The 26,203-nt window shown below is 41.1% G+C and overlaps 1 protein-coding gene across 1 annotated transcript in view; it reads left to right on the plus strand.

Moving 5' to 3' along the window:
* Nucleotides 1-26,203, plus strand: part of naa15a (N-alpha-acetyltransferase 15, NatA auxiliary subunit a) — a 105,429-nt gene that overhangs the window by 55,864 nt on the left and 23,362 nt on the right. The window contains exons 11-17 of the mRNA XM_055643512.1: nucleotides 15,469-15,638; nucleotides 15,928-16,080; nucleotides 16,439-16,567; nucleotides 21,571-21,784; nucleotides 21,932-22,125; nucleotides 22,694-22,802; nucleotides 23,726-23,824. Coding sequence (XP_055499487.1) covers nucleotides 15,469-15,638; nucleotides 15,928-16,080; nucleotides 16,439-16,567; nucleotides 21,571-21,784; nucleotides 21,932-22,125; nucleotides 22,694-22,802; nucleotides 23,726-23,824 — 1,068 coding nt within the window. The remainder of the gene's footprint in view (nucleotides 1-15,468; nucleotides 15,639-15,927; nucleotides 16,081-16,438; nucleotides 16,568-21,570; nucleotides 21,785-21,931; nucleotides 22,126-22,693; nucleotides 22,803-23,725; nucleotides 23,825-26,203) is intronic.

Genomic DNA, 26,203 nt, shown 5'->3' on the forward strand with positions numbered 1-26,203 from the left:
CAGCCATTCAATCAGCAGTATACAAAGAGATGGCAATGAATGCACTGTAAAGTAAGGTGCATAGAAGACATGTCAATTGGTAGCAAAGTTATGCATTCTTGTATTCTTACATGGGTATGACCGCACATAAAACATTTTTTTCAGCAAAACAGCACAGCTTAAAAATACTGATTCCCTTGGCAAAATACTGATTTTCAATTACTAGAATACTGAAATGCTCTGACAAAACTTGGCAGCTTTGATTTGAACCTTTCCAAAAATATGCTATTATCTCCATCCAACAGCATATGGCTCTTTTCATCAGTAATCATCCTCAAAGTCAGATTTTAATTGCACCACGTATCCTGAAACACATGTTTTTGTGAAGTCTTGTATGTTGTTGTCAACGCATTGGTAAACGCATCTTGGGACTGGTCTTTATTTTTCTAAAGATGTCCAAAGAGTAATAAATTATTTCCATCCAGTTTCTCGACATTGGACCATAGCAATTTGCTTTTGTTTGTTTTTTTCATTCTAAAGCTTCTTGGTTCTCTCATAAATCTTTTAAGGGTACGTACATTGAAATCTGATTTCATTAAGATAAATTTCTGGATTCTTATTTTGCTAATATTTCCACATTTATTTGACTTAATCATCAAATATTGCTGGGTCAAATGTAAAGTAAACTGGATGCAACTTAACATTTTAAAGTTTTGGTGTGTATATATTTATATATGTATATATATGTGTGTGTGTGTGTATATATATATATACACATATGTGACGCTGCATGCCGCCTCCCCCCCCACAACCGCATGTTGGGGGAACAGACCCAACGGGTCTGTACTTGGTCCAATATATATATATATATATATATATATATATTGGACCAAGTAACATGCGGTTGTGGGGGGGGGAGGCGGCATGCAGCATCACACACACTAACTACCAAAAATGACGATCGTAGGCGGCGGCGTTCTCTCGGAAATTGCAGCACAGATCGCCAAAACCGGTCAAGAACAGAGTTTTAGTAATATAGATATGTGTATATATATATGTATGTATATATGTATATGTATATGTGTGTGTGTGTATATATATATATATGTGTGTGTGTGTGTATATGTATATGTATGTATGTATATACAATGAGATATAATTTCCATTTACACATTCGTTTTGACAACTACCACTTAGGTAGTTGTCAAAAGGAATGTGTAAATGGAAATTATTTTAGGAATTGTTTTAGGACTTCTAAAGCAATTTGTATTTCTAAAGCAAAAGATATTTGTGTTTATTTAACATGTTTAATGTAAGGATGCAGCCCAATCTCAGAGGAGTAAATTATAGGTGTAGTTCGGCAAGAGGCAAAACTTACAGATCTTCATTGCTGGATTCCATTAATTAAAATAGTACATTAAACCAGCAAAGTTAGTTATTAAGTCTCCTGTTTCAGTTATCATAAATTGAAAGTAGATTTCACAAATGACAATGTTAAAAATACAGGAACTTTTATGTGATCAAAATAAAGCAAGTTTATAGTTATTCTAATTTTAAACAACTGTTCCTGGAGAAATACAAATTAAGCATCCTGTAAGTGAGTAGCAGTGTGACTATTCTTTCCAATATATTTATGCAAGGAAATGTTAAATGAAAGCCTCGTACTGAGTTCAATTAAAAACCTGCATGGGTGATCAGGAAATGTGTTTGAAGGAACTGCAGATGCTGGTTTAAACTGAAGATAGACACAAAATGCTGAGTAACTCAGTGGACAGACAGCATCTCTGAAGAGAAGGAATGGGTGACATTTCGGGTCCAGAACCTCCTTCCATCATAGATGAGGCCCTCACTAGGGTCTCCTAGATAGCCCGCAACTCTTCTCTTGCTCCCCCCCCCCCCTCCCAGTTGCAACAGGAACTGAGTCCCCCTAGTCCTCACCTTTCACCCCATCAGCCGTCGAATACAGCACATTGCTTCTGACATTTTTGCTACCTCCAACGGGATCTCACCACTAGCCGCATCTTTCCATCTCCACCCCTTTCTGCAGAGACGGTTCTCTCCCCAACTCCCTGGTTAACTCGTCCCTTACCACTCAAATCACATCCTCCACAGGTACTTTTCCCTGCAACCGCAGGAGATGCAATATCTGTCCGTATACTTCCTCCCTCTACTCCATCTAAGGACCCCAACTGTCTTTTCAGGTGAGGCAGAGGTTCACTTGCACCTCCTCCAACCTCATCTACTGTGTCCAGGTATGGACACCTATATATCGGTGAGACCAAGCGCAGGCTTGGCGATCGTTTCGCTGAACACCTCCGCTCAGTCTGCCTAAACCTACCTGATTTCCCGGCTGCTAAACACTTTAATTCCCCGTCCCATTCCCACACTGACCTTTCTGTCCTGGGCCTCCTCCATTGTCAGATTGAGGAACAACAACTCGTATTTCGCTTGGGCACCTTATACCCAATATTGACTTCTCTGACTTTGTAACCCTTGTTTCTCTCCATCTCAGTTCTCCAACAACCTGACTGTCATTTATTGCATTATTACATTTTATCTCTGTTTACTTTGTTGTTACCTTCTCCTAGCTAACAATGATCTATTCTACATTTTCCTTGATCTCCACCCACTTTGTTGTCTCGTTCTCACACCTTACACTTCCTTGTCTCTGTATCTCTCGCTCCCCTGACTCTCAGTCTGAAGAAGGGCCTCGACCCGAAATGTCACCCTTCTGAAACTTCTGAATTTTGTAGTCGGCCAGACTTGCATATCGCCAACTTGGACAATTTTACATTTTTATCAAGCCAATTAACCTACAAACCTTGGTCTTTGGAGTGTGAGAGGAAACCGAAGATCTCGGAGATAAGCCTCGCAGATCACGGGGAGAACGTACAAACTCCATACAGACAGCACCCGTAGTCGGGATCGAACCCGGGTCTCTGGCGCTGCATTTTGCTGTGAGGCAGCAACTCTACCGCTGTGCCACCGTGACAACCATTCCTTTTCTCCAGAGATGCTGCCTGTCCCGCTGAGTTAAGGGCCTGTCCCACCAGCATGCGATTGCATGCGTCAAGCGCGACCAAACGTGGTGGCTTGAGGCGTATGGCCTCGCGGGGCCAGTCCCATTTCCAATCACGGAGCCCTCTGGAGTTGTGCAGGGCTAGTCCCGACATCATACTCACCAATCAGCTGGGCAGGAGACGGGCCGACTGAATTTGGACGTCGCACGGCGTCGGGCGGTTACGTCATCACGCAACTGCACGCTGGGCGGTGACGTCATCGCACAACGACACGCGCTAGGCGTACGCTGTCAAGACGCTGCGTATGGCGTCGTGACATTGTGTGCGCCCATCGAGGCGCTGCGTACAGCCTCAATGCGGCTGCGGGCCGACAGGCCGTTATAGCGCGGAATTTTTGGACAGTGTCAGTTTTTTGGAGTCCCGCGCGATGACGGGACCAGCCCCGCACAACTCCATACGGCTCCGGCAATCGAAGTTGGACCGACCCCGCGAGGCCGTACGGCTCAAGTGACCAAGTTAGGGCGCGCTAGCCGCATGCGGTCTCATGCTGGTGGGACAGGCCCTTTACTCCAGCATTTTATGTCTTAACTTTGGCCGATCAGGAAAGCTAGTTTATAGAATTCCTGAGAAAGTGATGTTCATTAAAAATAGGGTGGGTAACGGTAACTGAAATGGGAGAAGTTATTGTGTGCAGTGGGGTTCTAAACCAACTCGGTTGTTTTTGGTGAAATTTTATAAGGAAGAATCACAATCATTCTATACGGAAACAGGTTTTATGATCCACCAAGTCTGTAGCAACCATCCTGCATCGCATCATTAATCCAACACTTTATTCTCCTTGTATTCTCATCTACTTCCTCCAGATTCTATCATGCAGCTACATACAAGGGACAAAATTAGTGGCCAATTAACCTACCCATTTACATGTTTCTGGAGGTTACACAAAAAAGCTGGAGAAACTCAGCGGGTGCAGCAGCATCTATGGAGCGAAGGAAATAGGCAACGTTTCGGGCCGAAACCCTTCTTCAGACTGATCGGGGGGGGGGGGGGGGTGGGTGGGGACAAGAAAGGGAAAAAAGGAGGAGGAGCCCGAAGGCTGGGGGATGGGAGGAGACAGCAGGGGGGCTGAGGAAGGGGAGGAGACAGCAAGGACTAACAAAATTGGGAGAATTCGATGTTCATGCCCCCGGGGTGCAGACTCCCCAAACTCCCCCAACTACATGTTTCTGGATGTGGGAGGAACCCCAGACCACTGCAGTGAGTACAGATGGCACTGCAGATCGTGATTAAACCCTGGACGCAGTGCACCACTATGCTGGCCCCATGGTGTGGTCTTAAATATAGGTTTTGCAATTGCAGGGTCTGTAGTTACACCAAAACTGGCAGCTCAAAAGTTCAGTGAGGAACAAAGTGCCAGGTTACAGGACGATTTGCCTGGGCAGATCCAGATAATTTGACACAATCCAGCCCGTCCTACCACACCCTTTTCTACCAAATAACTCCACTCGCATTTCATGCTGCCTCAAGAAAGCAGCCAGCATAATCAAGGACGCTTTTATAAGCTAAACATTTCCTCTTCTCCCCTCTCCCTTAAGGCAGAAAATATAAAAGCTTAAAAACACATTCCATCAGTTACGGGAATAGTTTACTCCCTGCCATTATCAAACTACCAAAGGTCCCCTCATAATCAAGGCTGTAGTCCTGATCTCCCAACCTATCTCATTGCAGCTTTTGCACTTAGAAAAAAATCTGCACTGTCTCTGTGACTAATGTTATAACAGAATTACACTATATTCGTCACTAGTATTTTTCTACTTCACTATTTGCTGATTTTGTACGATTATGGTCTGATTTCCTAGTATTACTGTTTGTTAATTTATCGTATTATATATCTATTGTGTGTTATTCTGTTAATGGGCCTGTAAAGCTGCAGTAAGTAAGAATTTCATTATTCTATTATCGGTAGTGGTAGTGCATATCTATTGTGTGTTATTCTGTTAATGGGCCTGTAAAGCTGCAGTAAGAATTTCATTATTCTATTGTCGGAAGTGGTAGCGCATGTCGGCACAAACGATGTCGGAAAGAAGGGGATGAATATTCTGCAGCGTGACTTTAGAGAGCTCGGAAAAATGTTGAAAAGTAGGACCTCCAGGGTTTTTATCTCCGGTTTGCTTCCAGTTCCCCGTGCTGGCGAGAGCAGGAACAGCGAGATACGGGACCTGATGTGGCTGAGGAACTGGTGCACGGGGCAGGGATTTAGATTCTTAGATCACTGGGATCTGTTTTGGGGTAAGGGGGAACTGTACAAAAGGGACGGATTGCATCTTAACAGGTGTGGGATCAGCATTCTGGCAGGCAGGTTTGCCACTGCTACACGGGTGGCTTTAAACTGAATAAGGGGGGTGGGGTGTCGAATGGGATAGTGGAGGATGGAGTTAAAGGGAAAGGGTTTCTTAAATGTGTGAGCGTAGAGACCGAGGGGTGTAAAATGAGGGTAGAAGCAATAGGTAGCAAGGTGAAAAGTAAAAGTGGCAGGCAGACAAAACCCGGGCAAAAATCAAACTTTTCAACATAATTGTATAAGGGGTAAGAGTGTTGCAAAAACAAGCCTGAAGGCTTTGTGTCTCAATGCAAGGAGCATTCGTAATAAGGTGGATGAGTTGAATGTGCAGATAGCTATTAATGATTATGATATAGTTGGGATCACGGAGACATGGCTCCAGGGTGACCAAGGCTGGGAGCTGAACATCCAGGGATATTCAATATTCAGGAGGGATAGAGAGAAAGGAAAATGAGGTGGGGTAGCGTTACTGATTAGAGAGGAGATTAATGCAATGGAAAGGAAGGACATTAGTTTGGAGGATGTGGAATCGGTATGGGTAGAGCTGCGAAACACTAAGGGGCAGACAATGCTGGTGGGTGTTGTGTACAGGCCACCTAACAGTAGTAGTAAAGTTGGAGATGGTATCAAACAGTAAATTAGAAATGCGTGTGACAAAGGCAAAACAGTTATAATGGGTGACTTCAATCTACATATAGATTGGGTGAATCAAATTGGCAGGGGTGCTGAGGAAGAGGATTTCTTGGAATGTATGCGGGATAGTTATCTAAATCAACATGTAGAGGAACCAACGAGAGAGAGCAAGCTATTTTAGACTGGGTATTGAGTAATGAGGAAGGGTTAGTTAGCAATCTTGTTGTACGTGCCCCCTTGGGCAAGAGTGACCATAATATGGTTGAGTTCTTCATTAGGATGGAGAGTGACATTGTTAATTCAGAAACAATGGTTCTGAACTTAAAGAAAGGTAACTTTGAGGGTATGAGACGTGAATTGGCCAAGATTGACTGGCAATTAATTCTAAAAGGTTTGACGGTGGATATGCAATGGAAGACATTTAAAGACTGCATGGATGAACTACAAAAATTGTTCATCCCTGTTTGGCAAAAGAATAAATCAGGGAAGGTAGTACATCCGTGGATAACAAGGGAAATCAGGGATAGTATCAAAGCGAAGGATGATGCGTACAAATTAGCCAGAAAAAGCAGCAGACTGGGAGGAGAAATTCAGAGACCAGCAGAGAAGGACAAAGGGCTTAATTAGGAAAAGAAAAATAGATTATGAAAGAAAACTGGCAGGGAAAATAAAAACTGACTGCAAAAGTTTTTATAGATATGTGAAAAGAAAGAGATTAGTTAAAACAAATGTAGGTCCCTTGCAGTCAGAAACAGGTGAGTTGATCATGGGGAGCAAGGATATGGCGGACCAATTGAATAACTACTTTGGTTCCGTCTTCACTAAGGAAGACATAAATAATTTGCCGGAAATAGCAGGGGACCGCGGGTCAAAGGAGTTGGAGGAATTGAGTGAAATCCAGGTTAGCCGGGAAGTGGTGTTGGGTAAATTGAATGGATTAAAGGCCGATAAATCCCCAGGGCCAGATAGGCTGCATCCCAGAGTACTTAAGGAAGTAGCTCCAGAAATAGTGGATGCATTAGTAATAATCTTTCAAAACTCTTTAGATTCTGGAGTAATTCCTGAGGATTGGCGGGTAGCAAACGTAACCCCACTTTTTAAGAAGGGAGGGAGAGAGAAAATGGGGAATTACAGACCAGTTAGTCTAACATCGGTAGTGGGGAAACTGCTAGAGTCAGTTATTAAAGATGGGATAGCAGCACATTTGGAAAGTGGTGACATCATTGGACAAAGTCAGCATGGATTTGCGAAAGGTAAATCATGTCTGACGAATCTTATAGAATTTTTCGAGGATGTAACTAGTAGCGTGGATAGGGGAGAAACAGTGGATGTGGTGTATCTAGACGTCCAGAAGGCTTTCGACAAGGTCCCACATAAGAGATTAGTATACAAACTTAAAAGTACACGGCATTGGGGATTCAGTATTGATGTGGATAGAGAACTGTCTGGCAAACAGGAAGCAAAGAGTAGGAGTAAACGGGTCCTTTTCACAATGGCAGGCAGTGACTAGTGGGGTACCGCAAGGCTCAGTGCTGGGACCCCAGCTATTTACAATATATATTAATGATCTGGATGAGGGAATTGAAGGCAATATCTCCAAGTTTGCGGATGACACTAAGCTGGGGGGCAGTGTTAACTGTGAGGAGACTGCAAGGTGACTTGGATAGGCTGGGTGAGTGGGCAAATGTTTGGCAGATGCAGTATAATGTGGATAAATGTGAGGTTATCCATTTTGGTGGCAAAAACAGGAAAGCAGACTATTATCTAAATGGTGGCCGACTAGGAAAAGGGGAGATGCAGCGAGACATGGGTGTCATGGTACACCAGTCATTGAAAGTAGGCATACAGGTGCAGCAGGCAGTGAAGAAAGCGAATGGTATATTAGCTTTCATAGCAAAAGGATTTGAGTATAGGAGCAGGGAGGTTCTACTGCAGTTGTACATGGTCTTGGTGAGACCACACCTGCAGTATTGCGTACAGTTTTGGTCTCCAAACCTGAGGAAGGACATTATTACCATTATTGACATTATTCTCTGGAACTCTCTGCCACAGAGGGTAGTTGAGGCCAGTTCATTGGCTATATTTAAGAGGAAGTTAGATGTGGCCCTTCTGGCTAAGGGGATCAGGGGGTATGGAGAGAAGGCAGGTATGGGATACTGAGTTGGATGATCAGCCATGATCATATTGAATGACGGTGCAGGCTCGAATGGGCCGAATGGCCTACTCCTGCACCTAATTTCTATGTTTCTATGTACATATGGCAATTAAACATTATCGACTTTTGATACATGTTGTACTTGTGTAATGGCTTGATTGTACTTGTGACTTGTAAGATTTTACCGGATAACACAGTTTTTGACTATCTTGGTATTTGTGGCAACAATAAATCAATACAAATAATGTACAAATGGAACTCAAAACTGGAGAAATGAGTGTCAATGCATTTAGGGAGGAGGCAAAGGAATACATGATAAACGCAGAATAACAAATGTTGATGAACATATGTCCAGATACCTGAAGGCAGAATAAGTAGATAAATATTAGAATAAATTGGAACTTTGCTTTTATCCATGGGCCTAGAGATAAATGTTGGTGCATAAAGCACCAATTTGCAGCCATGTCAACAGGAAGGCAAAGTTGTGCAGCAGCTGAAAATGCTGTCTCGGCTTCAGTGATCTAGGTTCAATCCTGATTTCCAATACTCACTGTGCAGATTTTGCATGTTCTCTTTGAGATTGTGATTTCCCCCTTGTGCTTCACCCACATTCCAAAAGCACGCTAGCTGTAAGCTAAATGGCTGCTGTAAATTATCCCCAGTGTAGGTATGAGTAATCCATGCTTGATTTGAACAGAAGGTGGAATTATATATCTGTCCTGACTCCTGTGTGTGTGTGTGTGTGTGTGTGTGTGTACACACACACACACACACACACACACACACACACACACACACACACACACACACACACACACACACACACACATTTTTAACGCAGAGATTGACTGATTCTTGATTAGTAGGGGTGTCAAGGGTTATGGGGAGAAGACGGGTGAATGGGGCTGAGAGTGAAAGATAGATCAGCCATGATAGAATGGTGGAGTAGACCCGATGGACTGAATTCTGCTCACATGACTTATGAACATTTAGTAGTGTTGGAGCCTCACAACTCCAACCTCTGTTGAATCTTAATCTTGTGTTCTAAATTTGTAAATTCTTCTTGTGACCATGTGAGTACCTCCAGGCACTGCTGTTTCTTCCTACATTCCAAAGGTGGCTGGTTGATAGGATAAATGGTTACTATAAATTACCATTGGTGTAGATGGGTGGTGGGGTATGTAAGAGGGTTAAAGGGAAACTGGCTGGGAAAGGAATTAAAGGCATCATTTTTGAGAACTGACCTAAACATAGCGAGCTGAAAGATAGCTGCCTCTGTCATAGGAAATACGAGAACCATATAACCATATAACAATTACAGCACGGAAACAGGCCATCTCGGCCCTACAAGTCCGTGCCGAACAACTTTTTTCCCTTGGTCCCACCTGCCTGCACTCGTACCATAACCCTCCATTCCCTTCTCATCCATATGCCTATCCAATTTATTTTTAAATGGAAGCTCATTCCACACCGCTACCACTCTCTGAGTAAAGAAGTTCCCCCTCATGTTACCCCTAAACTTCTGTCCCTTAATTCTGAAGTCATGTCCTCTTGTTTGAATCTTCCCTATTCTCAAAGGGAAAAGATTGTCTACATCAACTCTGTCTATCCCTCTCATCATTTTAAAGACCTCTATCAAGTCCCCCCTTAACCTTCTGCGCTCCAGAGAATAAAGACCTAACTTATTCAACCTATCTCTGTAACTTAGTTGTTGAAACCCAGGCAACATTCCAGTAAATCTCCTCTGTACTCTCTCTATTTTGTTGACATCCTTCCTATAATTGGGCGACCAAAATTGTACACCATACATTGGTCTCACCAATGCCTTGTACAATTTTAACATTACATCCCAGCTTCTATACCCAATGCTCAGATTTATAAAGGCTAGCATACCTAAAGCTTTTTTTACCACCCTATCTATATGACATTCCACCTTCAAGGAACTATGCACGGTTATTCCCAGATCCCTCTGTTCAACTGTATTCTTCAATTCCCTACCATTTACCATGTACGTCCTATTTTGATTTGTTCTGCCAAGGTGTAGCACCTCACATTTATCAGCATTAAACTCCATCTGCCATCTTTCAGCCCATTTTTCCAAATGGCCTAAATCACTCTGTAGACTTTGGAAATCCTCTTCATTATCCACTATCTTGGTATCATTTGCATACTTAATAATCCAATTTACCACCCCTTCATCCAGATCATTGATGTACATGACAAACAACAAAGGACCCAACAATCCCTGAGGCACCCCACTAGTCACCTGCCTCCAACCCGACAAACAGCCATCCACCATTACCCTCTGGCTTCTCCCATTCAGCCACTGTTTAATCCATCTTGCTATTCCGGCATTTATACCCAACAGTTTAACCTTCTTAACCAACCTTCCATGAGGAACCTTGACAAAGGCCTTACTAAAGTCCATATAGACAACATCCACTGCTTTACCCTCGTCAATTTCCCTAGTAACCTCTTCAAAAAATTCAAGAAGATTAGTCAAACATGACCTTCCAGGCACAAATCCATGTTGACTGTTCCTAATCAGACCCTGTTTATCCAGATGCTTATATATGTTATCTCTAAGTATCTTTTCCATTAATTTGCCCACCGCTGAAGTCAAACTAACAGGTCTATAATTGCTAGGTTTACTCTTAGAACCCTTTTTAAACAATGGAACAACATGCACAGTACGCCAATCCTCGGGGACATTTCCCGTTTCTAATGACATTTGAAATATTTCTGTCATAGCCCTGGCTATTTCTACACTAACTTCCCTCATTGTCCTAGGGAATATCCTGTCAGGACCTGGAGACTTAACCATATAACCATATAACAATTGCAGCACGGAAACAGGCCATCTCGACCCTTCTAGTCTGTGCCGAACACATAATCTCCCCTAGTCCCATATACCTGCGCTCAGACCATAACCCTCCATTCCCTTCCCATCCATATAACTACCAATTTATTTTTAACTTTGGAAATCCTCTTCATTATCCAGTATCTTGGTATCAATCCACTATAAATATATATAAATCCACTTTTATATTTTTCAAAAGTGTCAGTACTTCTTTTACTTTGAAACTCATAGTATCCATAGCTACTCTACTCGTTTCCCTTACCTCACATAATTCAATATCCTTCTCCTTGGTGAATACTAAAGAAAAGAAATTGTTCAATATCTCCCCCATCTCTTTTGGCTCTGCAGATAGCTTCCCACTCTGTCTCTCCAATGGACCAATTTTATCCCTCGTTATCCTTTTGCTATTAATATAGCTGTAGAAACTCTTTGGATTTACTTTCACCTTACTTGCCAAAGCAACCTCATATTCTTTTAGCTTTTCTAATTTCTTTCTTAAGATTCTTTTTACATTCCTTATACTCCTCAAGCACCTCATTTACTTCATGCTGCCTATAATTATTGTAGATCTCCCTCTTTTTCCGAACAAGATGTCCAATTTCCCTTGAAAACCAGGGCTCTTTCCAATTTTTACTGTTTCCTTTCAACCGAACAGGAACATAAAGATTCTGTACTCTTAAAATTTCCCCTTTAAATGTCCTCCATTTCTCTTCTACATCTTTCCCATAAAACAAAATGTCCCAGTTCACTCCTTTTAAATCATCTTGCATCTCATCAAAGTTAGCCTTTCTCCAATCAAAAATCTCAACCCTAGGTCCAGTTCTGTCCCTCTCCATAATTATATTGAAACTAATGGTATTGTGATCACTGGACCCGAAGTGCTCCCCAACGCATACCTCTGCCACCTGTCCCGTCTCATTTCCTAACAGGAGGTCCAGCACTGCCCCTCCTCTAGTAGGTACCTCTATGTATTGCTGCAAAAAACTATCCTGCACACATTTTTACAAACTCCAAACCATCCAGCCCATTTACAGAATGTGTTTCCCAGTCTATGTGTGGAAAGTTGAAATCTCCCACAATCACCGCCTTGTGCTTAACCATATAACCATATAACAAATACAGCACGGAAACAGGCCATCTCGAGCCTTCTAGTCCGTGCCGAACACATAATCTCCCCTAGTCCCATATACCTGCGCTCAGACCATAACCCTCCATTCCCTTCCCATCCATATAACTATCCAATTTATTTTTAAATGATAAAAACGAACCTGCCTCCACCACCTTCACTGGAAGCTCATTCCACACAGCTACCACTCTCTGAGTAAAGAAATTCCCCCTCATGTTACCCCTAAACTTCAGTCCCTTAATTCTCAAGTCATGTCCCCTTGTTTGAATCCTCCCTACTCTCAGTGGGAAAAGCTTTTCCACGTCAACTCTGTCTATCCTTCTCATCATTTTAAAAACCTCTATCAAGTCCCCCCTTAACCTTCTGCGCTCCAGAGAATAAAGGCCTAACTTATTCAACCTATCTCTGTAGCTTAGTTGCTGAAACCCAGGCAACATTCTAGTAAATCTCCTCTGTACTCTCTCTATTTTGTTGACATCCTTCCTATAATTAGGCGACCAAAATTGTACACCATACTCCAGAATTGGCCTCACCAATGCCTTGTACAATTTTAATATCAGATCCCAACTTCTATACTCAATGCTCTGATTTATAAAGGCCAGCACACCAAAAGCTTTCTTTACCACCCTATCTACATGAGATTCCACGTTCAGGGAACTGTGCACAGTTATTCCCAGATCCCTCTGTTCACCTACATTCTTCAATTCCCTACCATTTACCATGTACGTCCTATTTTGATTTGTCCTGCCAAGATGTAGCACCTCACACTTATCAGCATTAAACTCCATCTGCCATCTTTCAGCCCACTCTTCCAACTGGCATAAATCTCTCTGTAGACTTTGAAACTCTACTTCATTACCCGCAACCCCACCTATCTTAGTATCATCTGCATACTTAATAATCCAATTTACCACACCTTCAATAAGATCATTGATGTACATGTCAAACAACAGTGGACCCAACACAGATCCCTGTGGCACCCCACTCGTCACTGGCCTCCAACCTGACAAACAACCATCCACCATTACTCTCTGGCATCTCCCATTCAGCCACTGTTGAATCCATCTTGCTACTCCACCATTAATACCCAACCATTGAACCTTCTTAACCAACCTTCCATGAGGAACCTTGTCAAAGGCCTTACTGAAGTCCATATACACAACATCCACTGCTTTACCCTCATCAATTTCCCGAGTAACATCTTCAAAAAATTCAAGAAGATTAGTTAAACATGACCTTCCAGGCACAAATCCATGTTGACTGTTCCTAATCAGACCCTGTTTATCCAGATGCTTATATATATTATCTCTAAGTATTCTTTCCATTAATTTGCCCACCACTGACGTCAAACTAACAGGTCTATAATTGCCAGGTTTACTCTTAGACCCCTTTTTAAACAATGGAACAACATGCGCAGTACGCCAATCCTCCGGCACTATTCCCGTTTCTAATGACATTTGAAATATTTCTGCCATAGCCCCTGCTATTTCTACACTAACTTCCCTCAATGTCCTAGGGAATATCCTGTCCGGACCTGGAGACTTATCCACTTTTATATTTCTCAAAAGTGTCAGTACTTCCTCTTCTTAGATCCTCATAGTTTCCATAGCTACTCTACTTGTTTCCCTTACCTCACATAATTCAATATCCTTCTCCTTGGTGAATACCGCAGAAAAGAAACTGTTCAATATCTCCCCCATCTCTTTTGGCTCTGCAGATAGTTGTCCACTCTGACTCTCTAATGGACCAATTTTATCCCTCGTTATCCTTTTGCTATTAATATAGCGGTAGAAACCCTTCGGATTTACTTTTACCTTACTTGCCAAAGCAACCTCATATCTTCTTTTAGCTTTTCTAATTTCTTTCTTAAGATTTTTTTTTCACATTCTTTATACTCCTCAAGCACCTCATTTACTCCATGCTGCCTATAACTATTGTAGATCTCCCTCTTTTTCCGAACCAAGTGTCCAATTTCCCTTGAAAACCATGGCTCTTTACAATTTTTACGATTTCCTTTCAACCGAACAGGGACATAAAGATTCTGTACTCTTGAAATTTCACCTTTAAATGTACTCCATTTCTCTTCCACATCTTTCCCATAAAACAAACTGTCCCAATTTACTCCTTTTAAATCCTTTTGCATCTCCTCAAAGTTAGCCTTTCTCCAATCAAAAATCTCAACCCTAGGTCCAGTTTTGTCCCTCTCCATAATTATATTGAAACTAATGGTATTGTGATCACTGGACCCGAACTGTTCCCCAACGCATACCTCTGCCACCTGACCCATCTCATTTCCTAACAGGAGGTCCAGTACCGCCCCTTCTCTAGTAGATACTTCTATGTATTGTTACAAAAAACTATCCTGCACACATTTTACAAACTCCAACCCATCCAGCCCATTTACAGAATGTGTTTCCCAGTCTATGTGTGGAAAATTGAAATCTCCCACAATCACTACCTTGTGCTTATTACTAATATCTGCTATCTCCTTACATATTTACTCTTCCAATTCTATGGGGTTTCAAGTGCGCTCTTGTAATTTTGTCTGGATCAAAGGAGGTACCAGACCAATAGTTGCCAGGGGAAAAATAATTAGATGATCTTTGATGGATTGCCTAGAAGTACAAAGATCCTCTTAAACAATAATTCATGCCTTTATTCCATCTCGGCTGGATTACTGTAACGCACTCTACTCTGGAGTCTCACGAGCTTCGTTGGCTCGTCTCCAGTTGGTCCAAAATGCTGCCGCTCGCCTTTTAACCGGAACTCGAAAGAGGGAGCACATTACGCCAATTTTGGCCTCCCTTCACTGGCTCCCAGTGCACCTTCGAGTTCATTTTAAAATTCTTTTATTTGTTTTTAAATCATTGAATGGCCTCGCCCCGCCTTACCTCTCTGAGCTGCTCCACCTATATGCTCCTGCCCGGTGCCTCAGGTCAGCGGATCAGCTGCTCCTTGAGGTACCAAGGTCTAAGCGGAAGCTCAGAGGGGATAGAGCCTTCCCGGCACTCTGGAACACCTTGCCGCTGCAGATCAGACAGGCCCCTTCACTGTCCATCTTTAAATCCTCCCTAAAAACTCACTTTTATTCACTGGCTTTCGACTGGCTGAGACTTTGTTCCTGTTTTAGTGCTTTTAATGTCTTTTAATTTTTACTGTTTTTATAGTCCTGTCGTCTTAATGGTTTTAGTAGTTTGTAATAACTTTTTGTTGACTTCCCATGTACAGCACTTTGTGGTAACTGATGTTGTCTAAAAGCGCTTTATAAATAAAGTTATTATTATTATTATTAAACAATTTTGTGTGCTTGTCCCTCAAAGGTTTTATTTGAACTTATTTTTTCTCCCATTTCAGATGATGGAAACCTAGAACCGCCTACTACTAGATTGTGGGTCCAGTATTTTTTGGCCCAACATTATGACAGAATTGGGCAGCCGTCTTTGGCCTTGGAGTATATCAATGCTGCAATTGAAAGTACCCCGACTCTCATAGAATTGTTCCTTGTTAAGGCCAAAATTTACAAGGTAAAAATACAATGCATTCTATTCTTCACTGATACTCTTAGCTTTGGAATTGTTTTTACTATTAACACTTATTCTGCTTTGTTTTTACAACTACTTTTACAAAATGCTGGAAACAAAAGAAATAGTAAATACAATCACAGCAATTGTGAATAACTACAGATCCAATAAAAAAAATATTGATCAGTAGTTTGCTTTAAAAGGTCAAAAATGAACATTATATGTAAGATCTGAGTTTGTGATTGTTTAATAATATTAGTTTTGTTTGCCTAATGTAATATTTTCCTTGCAGCATGCAGGAAACATAAAGGAAGCTGCCAAATGGATGGATGAAGCTCAAGCTTTAGATACAGCAGACCGGTTTATAAATTCCAAATGTGCTAAATACATGCTAAAAGCCAACCTGGTGAAGGAAGCTGAGGAAATGTGCTCCAAGTTTACAAGAGTTGGTATTTTCATTGCATGATAATGCAGTACAAATTAAAAAAATATAAATGTAATTGCGAAATGTGAATTTGATGCTCTGTCGCCTGATTTGCATAATAACTATCGTTAACATGGTTACTTATTTGGAAGTACTTGCTGCTTGGAGACATTAAGTCACTAATAACTGAATTATGTTATGCCACTTGAAGTCTGCTGTGGGCACACAAAACTGTTTTAATAGTTTTATTTTGTTATTTAACAATACTTGTCTGTGAAGATCATTACTTTGGATAATATAACCGTCTCATTTTGTGCCAAAATGAACCCGCAGCTGCCACATTTCTTTAATGTATTTGCATGTAAATCCTGTTTTCTAGGAAGGGACAGCTGCAGTGGATAATCTGAATGAGATGCAGTGTATGTGGTTCCAGACAGAATGTGCTCTAGCCTATCAGTCTATGAACAAATATGGAGAATCTTTGAAGAAGTGTCATGAGATAGAGAGAGTAAGTGCAAGAAAATTGAAATAATATTTTGTGATGTAATGAAATACATTTCCGTTTTTGAAATGGGGTAAAGTAATTTAGGGGACAAAAATAAAGACATAGATTATTTAAAAAAAAGATGTAATGTATAAGATTATTAAGGGATTGGACACGCTGGAGGCAGGAAACGTGTTGGGGAAGTCCAGAACCAGGGGCCACAGTTTAAGAATAAGGGGTAGGCCATTGAGAACGGAGATGAGGAAAATCTTTTTCACCCAGAGAGTTTTGAATCTATGGAATTCTCCGCCTCAGAAGGCATGCTTTCTCTGCCTCTGGATGCTTTCAAGAGAGAGTTAGATAGCTCAAGGGATATGGGGAGAAGGCAGGAATGGGGTACTGAGTGTGGATGATCACAGTGAATGGCAATGCTGGCTTGAAGAGCTGAATGGCCTACTCCTGCACCTATTGTCTCTTGTATTGCTTTGCAATTTTTGAAATGTGATGTTCGGTTGGAATCTTGCATCATTCTCTTGACGTTTTTACCCAACAAGCCTCGTTGTGTTTCATATAGTCATTATTTTATGGAGGCTGAGCTATTCTTCCTAACCATTTGTCAGTTAATCACTGCAAAACATTTGCTCTCCACTTGGTTAAGAGGCTAGTCAAGAGACCCTGTTGTTTACTGAATGTCTGTAGAGTTTCATTTTACAAATCTGGCTACTGGCGCATATTGAACTAAAACGTTCCATAAAATGCCCTGCAAACTAATTCTATTTGAGTGAAAAATTCTAGCTGCCACCATGTTTGAGCACATTCCCTTAACCACAAACTTAGTTTCTGGTTTCAAACAGCAATAACCATATAACATATAATCATATAACAATTACAGCACAGAAACAGGCCATCTCGGCCCTTCTAGTCCGTGCCGAACACTTATTCTCACCTAGTTCAAAGTAAAAGAAGTACTGACACTTTTGAAAAATATAAAAGTGGATAAGTCTCCAGGTCCTTACAGGATATTCCCTAGGACATTGAGGGAAGTTAGTGTAGAAATAGCCGGGGCTATGACAGAAATATTTCAAATGTCATTAGAAACGGGAATAGTCCCCGAGGATTGGCGTACTGCGCATGTTGTTCCATTGTTTAAAAAGGGTTCTAAGAGTAAACCTAGCAATTATAGACCTGTTAGTTTGACTTCAGTGGTGGGCAAATTAATGGAAAAGATACTTAGAGATAATATATATAAGCATCTGGATAAACAGGGTCTGATTAGGAACAGTCAACATGGATTTGTGCCTGGAAGGTCATGTTTTGACTAATCTTCTTGAATTTTTTGAAGAGGTTACTAGGGAAATTGACGAGGGTACAGCAGTGGATGTTGTCTATATGGACTTTAGTAAGGCCTTTGACAAGGTTCCTCATGGAAGGTTGGTTAAGAACTGTTGGGTATAAATGCAGGAATAGCAAGATGGATTCAACAGTGGCTGAATGGGAGAAGCCAGAGGGTAATGGTGGATGGCTGTTTATCGGGTTGGAGGCAGGTGACTAGTGGGGTGCCTCAGGGATTTGTGTTGGGTCCTTTGTTGTTTGTCATGTACATCAATGATCTGGATGAAGGTGTGGTAAATTGGATTAGTAAGTATGCAGATGATACCAAGATAATGTGGATAATGAAGAGGATTTCCAAAGTCTACAGAGTGATTTAGGCCATTTGGAAGAATGGGCTGAAAGATGACAGATGGTGTTTAATGCTAATAAATGTGAGGTGCTACACCTTGGCAGGACAAATCAAAATAGGACGTACATGGTAAATGGTAGGGCATTGAAGAATACAGTTGAACAGAGGGATCTGGGAATAACCGTGCATAGTTCCTTAAAGGTGAAATCTCATATAGATAGGGTGGTAAAGAAAGCTTTTGGTATGCTAGCCTTTATAAATCAGAGCATTGAGTATAGAAGCTGGGATGCAATGTTAAAATTGTACAAGGCATTGGTGAGACCAAATCTGGAGTATGGTGTACAATTTTGGTCGCCCAATTATAGGAAGGATGTCAACAAAATAGAGAGAGTACAGAGGAGATTTACTAGAATGTTGCCTGGGTTTCAACAACTAAGTTACAGAGATAGGTTGAATAAGTTAGGCCTTTATTCTCTGGAGCGCAGAAGGTTAAGGCGGGACTTGATAGAGGTCTTTAAAATGATGAGAGGGATAGACAGAGTTGATGTGGACAAGCTTTTCCCTTTGAGAATAGGGAAGATTCAAACAAGAGGACATGACTTCAGAATTAAGGGACATAAGTTTAGGGGTAACATGAGGGGGAACTTCTTTACTCGGAGAGTGGTAGCAGTGTGGAATGAGCTTCTAGTGGAAGTGGTGGAGGCAGGTTTGTTGGTATCATTTAAAAATAAATTGGATAGGCATATGGATGAGAAGGGAATGGAGGGTTATGGTATGAGTGCAGGCAGGTGGGACTAAGGGAAAAAAAGTTATTCGGCACGGACTTGTAGAGCCGAGATGGCCTGTTTCCGTGCTGTAATTGTTATATGGTTATATAGTCCCATCTACCTGCACTCAGACCATAACCCTCCAGTCCTTTCCCGTCCATATATCTATCCAATTTATTTTTAAATTATAAAATCGAACCTGCCTCCGGCATTTCCACTGGAAGTCAATTCCACACAGCTACCACTCTCTGAGTAAACAAGTTCCCCCTCATGTTACCCCTAAACTTCTGTCCCTTAATTCTCAAATCATGTCCTTTTGTTTGAATCTTCCCTACTCTCAATGGAAAAAGCTTATTCACGTCAACTTTGTCTATCCCTCTCATCATTTTAAAGACCTCTATTAAGTTCTGAATTATAAAGGCCACCACCCTATCTACATGAGATTCCACCTTCAGGGAACTATGCACAGTTATTCCTAGATCCCTCTGTTCAACTGCATTCCTCAATTCGCTACCATTTACCATGTACATCCTATTTTGATTTGTCCTGCCAAGATGTAGCACCTCACACTTATCAGCATGAAACTCCATCTGCCATCTTTCAGCCCACTCTTCCAAATGGCCTAAATCTCTCTGTAGACTTTGAAAATCTACTTAATTATCCACAACACCACCTATCTGCATACTTACTAATCCAATTTACCACACCATCATCCAGATCATTGATGTATATGACAAACAACAGTGTACCCAACACAGATCCCTGAGGCACCCCACTAGTCACCGGCCTCCAACCTGACAAACAGCCAGCCACCATTACTCTCTGGCATCTCCCATTCAGCCACTGTTACCATATAACCATATAACAATTACAGCACGGAAACAGGCCATCTCGAGCCTTGTAGTCCATGCCGAACACATAATCTCCCCTAGTCCCATATACCTGCGCTCAGACCATAACCCTCCATTCCCTTCCCATCCATATAACTATCCAATTTATTTTTAAATGATAAAAACGAACCTGCCTCCACCACCTTCACTGGAAGCTCATTCCACACAGCTACCACTCTCTGAGTAAAGAAGTTCCCCCTCATGTTACCCCTAAACTTCAGTCCCTTAATTCTCATGTCATGTCCCCTTGAATCCATCTTGCTACCCCTCCATTAATGCCCAACAATTGAACCTTCTTAACCAATCTTCCATGTGGAATCTTGTCAATGGCCTTACTGAAGTCCATATAGACAACATCCACCGCTTTACCCTCATCAATTTCCCTAGTAACCTCTTCAAAAAATTCAAGAAGATTAGTCAAACATGACCTTCCAGGCACAAATCCATGTTGACTGTTCCTAATCAGACTCTGTTTATCCAGATGCTTATATATATTATCTCTAAGTATCCTTTCCATTAATTTGCCCACCACTGACGTCAAACTAACAGGTCTATAATTGCTAGGTTTACTCTTGGACCCCTTTTTAAACAATGGAACAACATGCGCAGTACGCTAATCCTCCGGCACCATTCCCGTTTCTAATGACATTTGACATATTTCTGTCATAGCCCCTGCTATTTTTACACTAACTTCCCTCAATGTCCTAGGGAATATCCTGTCAGGACCTAGAGACTTATCCACTTTTATATTTTTCAAAAGTGTCAGTATTTCCTCTTCTTTGAATCGCATAGTTTCCATAGCTACTCTACTTGTTTCCCTTACTTCACATAATTCAATATCCTTCTCCTTGGTGAATACTGAAGAAAACAAATTGTTCAATATCTCCCCCATGTCTTTTGGCTCTGCAGATAGCTGTCCACTCTGACTCTCTAATGGACCAATTTTATCCCTCGTTATCCTTTTGCTGTTAATATAGCTGTGGAAACCTTTTGGATTTACTTTCACCTTACTTGCCAAAGCAACCTCATATCTTCTTTTAGTTTTTCTAATTTCATTCTTAAGATTCTTTTTACATTCTTTATCTTTATAACCCAATTCACTATGCATCTCCTCAAAGTTAGCCTTTCTCCAATCAAAAATCTCAACCCTTGGACCAGTTCTGACCTTCTCCATAATTATATTGAAACTAATGGTATTTAGATCACTGGACCCGAAGTGCTGCCCAACACATACCTCCGCTACCTGACCCGTCTCATTTCCTAACAGGGGGTGCAGCACTGCCCCTTCTCCAGTAGGTACCTCTATGTATTGCTGCAAAAAACTCCTGGAGCTATGTTAATGAAGGATATACAAGAAGATTTTCGCAACTATAAAATTGTATTATGTATATCATATTTAAATAAAGCATTTACCCTAACTGGAAGTAGACTCAAAGGTTCATTTAAATGCTGATTACCCAAAGCCACAATACAAACAATGTACAGCTGAGTCTGCTGAGGATTTATCTTGGATAAAAGTACTTTAAATGTGCAAGGCTGTGCTTTAATCACATCTTGCGTTGCTTGAAAAAGTGACATTTTCATCCAAGATAAATTGACAGTAGTTTAATTGATTCTGTTAAGCTGCATATACTCCCGTTTATGCTATTTGATTTAAAATTACATGTTGATTTTGTTTTTCTCATTCAGCATTTTGCGGAAATTACCGATGACCAATTTGATTTCCACACCTATTGTATGAGGAAAATGACATTGCGATCTTACGTCGATTTGCTTAAACTTGAAGATGTGCTTCGGTGCCATCCTTTTTATTTTAAAGCTGCAAAGGTAGCTATTGAAATCTACTTGAAACTTCACGATCATCCGCTAACTGATGAAAACAAAGAATTGGAGGCAGATACAGGTATTTGTCACATTTTTCTTTTGTTTTACAGTTGTTTTTATCACTAACTGGATTAAAACAAGTTGTTCTGAACAACAAATACATATTACACCGATTTATCTTCTCTGTTCAGTTCCAAAACATGTTCACTGTATTTCCCCCATACAGCAAATCTTTCAGATAAAGAGCTAAAGAAGCTGCGAAACAAACAACGTCGAGCACAGAAGAAGGCGCAACTGGAAGAGGAGAAGAGGAATGCAGAAAAAGAGAAACAGCTGAAAAATCAAAGGAAGAAGAAGGAAGAGGATGAGGAGGAGATTGGCACACAAAAGGAAGAGCTTGTACCCGAAAAATTAGCAAAAGTAAACAATCTGTATAAGCCTTTTCTGTGCGTAGGTAGTTGATCTGAATTTGCAAAGTCTGTGTACTTGCATATGGAGCAAACATTCTTTCCACCAATGTGCTCCTCCCCAAAAGTCTTGGTGTCTGTTGGGATTTGTAGCGTTTAAGGGGACTCCTGATTCTTGACCCAAATCATTTTCTACCCACTTTTGTCTGAGTGCAAGGAATTGCACCCGGGAGTTAGAGTAGCATCAGCTGTCTTAAGTGAATTGGGATAATATCCACACTGAGCTCTGTTATCTGGTCTGTCAGATTGCTATTATGTGTCAATATGTAGGTGTTAACAATCCTAATTTGGGAAAATTCAGCAAGTTTTTCACTTTTTCCTTGCGTACCTAGTGAAAGTGCATATTATGGAAGACATCTCTCTGTAGTTGGTAGGCTGAGGTTCCCAAACATTCAACATAACAATTAATTTTGTCAGTTTGAAACCAAACCATGGGTTTTGGAGTATACAATGCCCACTTCTGAAATGCTAATGTGTTGCCCTGAATTTATAAACATTATAAAAAAATTTCTGTGACATAGGTGGACAGTCCGCTTGAAGAAGCCATTAAATTTTTGACACCACTGAAAACCTTGGTAAAAAACCGAATTGAAACCCATCTTTTTGCTTTTGAGATCTATTATAGAAAAGGTGAGTCATGAACATTTGTATCTATAAATCACCAACCATGAACTTAAGATTTGGCAATCCTTTTGTAGTTGATCACATGTAATAACGTACTTGTTCTGTTGTGCTGAACCAGCAATAGAAGAATACAGATTTCTCTTCATCTTTGCGGGTCTTTGAGTTGGTAGTCGTTGTGATGCTAGAATTGGCTGTAGTTTTTATTAATTTTGCTCTAATTCACACACAATTTTATTACGTTAATCATGTATACACATAAATACTGCTTACTGACATCCTTCTCTATCGCTCTAACATTCATTGAAAAAGCTGACGTTTCAAGAATTGTAGGAAGGGGAGGCATTGGAAGGCTATTTGAAATTTTAAAATGGAGGCAAACCAACATTCATGACCTTTAGTTGGCTAGAGAGAAAACTGAAGCTTTCTGGAGATGCTCAGTGATTGTGCACCACAGTCTTCATGATTGTTCAGGAAAACTAACATAATTTATGTAATTCAAGTTCAACGGTGAATTATTTGGGTCAGAGTTGGGAAAGCTAAAAGAAAAAATCTCTTTTCCCTGCATAACACTTAGATTGCCTAATCACTTTTAAATTCCTATAAATTCAAATATATAATTATGTTCTTCCATAGGGTTTCCAAAAGCCATAATAATGAAATCTTAAAAGTTTGTTGCGAAAAATATTGTGTCAAGTTTATTTAATCCATGCGGAGGAATGTGTAAAGATATCTTTAAGAATGGTTATGAGTTTTGCAACAGATTTAGACACGTTGCTGTAATATTGAGGAAATACTGCATTGTTGGTATTGCCTTTGGGGTAATACAACTTTGGTACTACAACTTTGCCTGTCACTTAATTATGATTATAATGGAATATCAAACACTATAAATATAATGTTTTTGTCTAATGATGGATTTTCTTTTGCAGAAAAATTCCTTCTGATGTTGCAGTCAGTCAAAAGAGCTTTCTCCATTGATCCAGATAATCCATGGCTTCATGAGTGTTTGTTCCGGTTCTTCAAAAGTGGTATGGTAACTTATTATTTGATGTGATTACATTTGCGAGAGCAGGATTCAAGGTTGAATAGAGCTATGGTAAAAATTCAGCTGAATAATAAAATTTCTAGTGAAAATTATATTTAGTGTTGCCAAAACAAACAAACAAGCCATATTGTTCCAACGTGCATCTTGCTGTCAGGCATATGCAACCCAACAAAATGTTCATAACAATGCATGTCCCACAATTGGTTGATTTAGAGTGTCTTCCTGAACAGGTTCCAATCTCACTTTGATTTATCATCTTAAACAAATTACTTACTGGCTACACCCGCATCACTTGACTCGCTTATCGCCAACAACCAACCTCTAATCCTGAACCTGTATTATTTGTGCTCTACACTGGTGGAGGACATGAAGCATACATCTCCCCTCTAGAAGCGCCAATTTATGTGCCAGTTTCATGCATCTTGGATGGCTGAATTTCCACACAAAAGATACAAACTGTTATTGGCCTATTAACATGCTGTAAGAGGCATTGAATTTGAGGAAAGTGCTGTTCTATGCATACTTGATTAGTATTCATTTAATTTAATAGTGGTTCCCTTTTGTGATCCGTCTTAAATGGATCGCAAAATGTCTGGCGCTGTGGTAGTGTGGCCCAGTGGTAGAGTGGCGTAATGGTAGAGTTGCTGCCTTACAGCACTGGAGACCCGGGTTTGATCCTGACTACGGATGCTGTCTGTACGGAGTTTGTATGTTCTCCTTCTTACTGCATGGGTTTTCTGTGGGTGCTCTGGTTTCCTCCCACAATCCAAAGACGTACAGGTTTGAAGAATAATTGGCTTCGGAAAAATTGTACAATGTCCTGAGTGTTAGTGTACGGGGTGATCACTGGTCGGCATGGACTGGGGGGTGGGATCTTGTTTAAGACGGAGGCACGTGTGAGGCTAGAAGTTGATATGGGGGGTGATGTGGGAAATGATAGTGGACAGAATAGGCAGGTGGAAGGCGAAGAGCGAGGAAGGAGGGTTGGTTTAAACTGCACGTATTTTAATGCAAGGGGCCTGACAGTTAAGGCAGATGTGCATACGGCGTGGATAGGTACGAGTGACTGGGACGTTGTTGCCATGACTGACACCTGGTTAAGGGACGGGCAGGACTGGCAGCTCAATATTCCGGGGTACACGAGCTTCAGGAGAGACAGGGGTGAGGGAAAAAGAGGATGGGGGGGGGGCTTGCATTGTTGGTTAAGGATGATGTCACGGCTGTGTTCAGAGGTGACATTACGGACGGTTCGTCTCGTGAGACTATATGGGTGGAGCCGAGGAACAAGAAAATGATGATCACCTTGATGAGGGTGTACTACAGATCCCTGAATGGTCAATGGTAATTGGACGAACAAATCTGTCAGGATATTGCAGACAGCTGCAGGACAAATAAGGTTGTAGTGAATTTTAACTTCCGCAATGTAGACTAGGAAAATCATAGCATGAAGGGTTTAGATTAGGTGCAATTCCTCAAAAGTGTTCAGGAGAGTTTTCTTAAGCAGTATGTGGAGGTCCCCATACGTGAGAGGGTAACGCTGGATCTAGTATTGGGAAATTGGGAAGGGCGAGTTAATGAAGTGTGTGTGGAGGTGCCTTTTGGGACCACAGTTCGATTAGGTTTAGGATAGTTATGGATAGGGACGGAGAGGATCCACGTGTTAAAATGCTCAACTGGAGTACGGCCAACTATGAGGGTATGAGAGAAGGTATCACTCGTTGACTGGAACAGGTTATTTGAGGGGAAAGGAACATCTTCCAAGTGGGATGTTTTTAAAAGTGTACTGAAGAAAGGTCAGGATGTGTGCGTCCCCGTTAGAGTGAAGGGCAAAGCAGGCAAACGTAAGGAAGCTTGGGTGATGAGGGAAATTCAGATGTTGGTCAAAAACAAGAAGGATGCATGGTATAGCTATAGGCAGCTGGGATCAAGTGCATCCCTGGAGGAGTTTCGAGAACTAAGGAATAAACTAAAAAAGGAAATCAGAAGGGCAAAAGGGCCAGGAGATAACTCTGGCGGGTAGTATTAAGGACAATCCCAAAAGATTTTATAAATACATACAGTGGCTTGCAAAAGTTTTCATACCCCTTGAACTTTTCCACATTTTGTCACGTTACAACCAAAAACGTAAATGTATTTTATTGGGATTTTATGTGATAGACCAACACAAAGTGGTGCATAATTGTGAAGTGGAAGGAAAATGATACATGGTTTTCAAATTTTTTTACAAATAAAAAAGTGAAAAGTGTGGCGTGCAAAAGTATTCAGCCCCCTTTACTCTGATACCTCTAAATAAAATCCAGTGCAACCAATTGCCTTCAGAAGTCACCTAATTAGTAAATAGAGTCCACTTGTGTGTAATCTA

This window comes from Leucoraja erinacea, chromosome 1 (assembly GCF_028641065.1).
Source record: "Leucoraja erinacea ecotype New England chromosome 1, Leri_hhj_1, whole genome shotgun sequence".
NCBI classification, from domain to species: Eukaryota; Metazoa; Chordata; class Chondrichthyes; order Rajiformes; family Rajidae; genus Leucoraja; species Leucoraja erinaceus.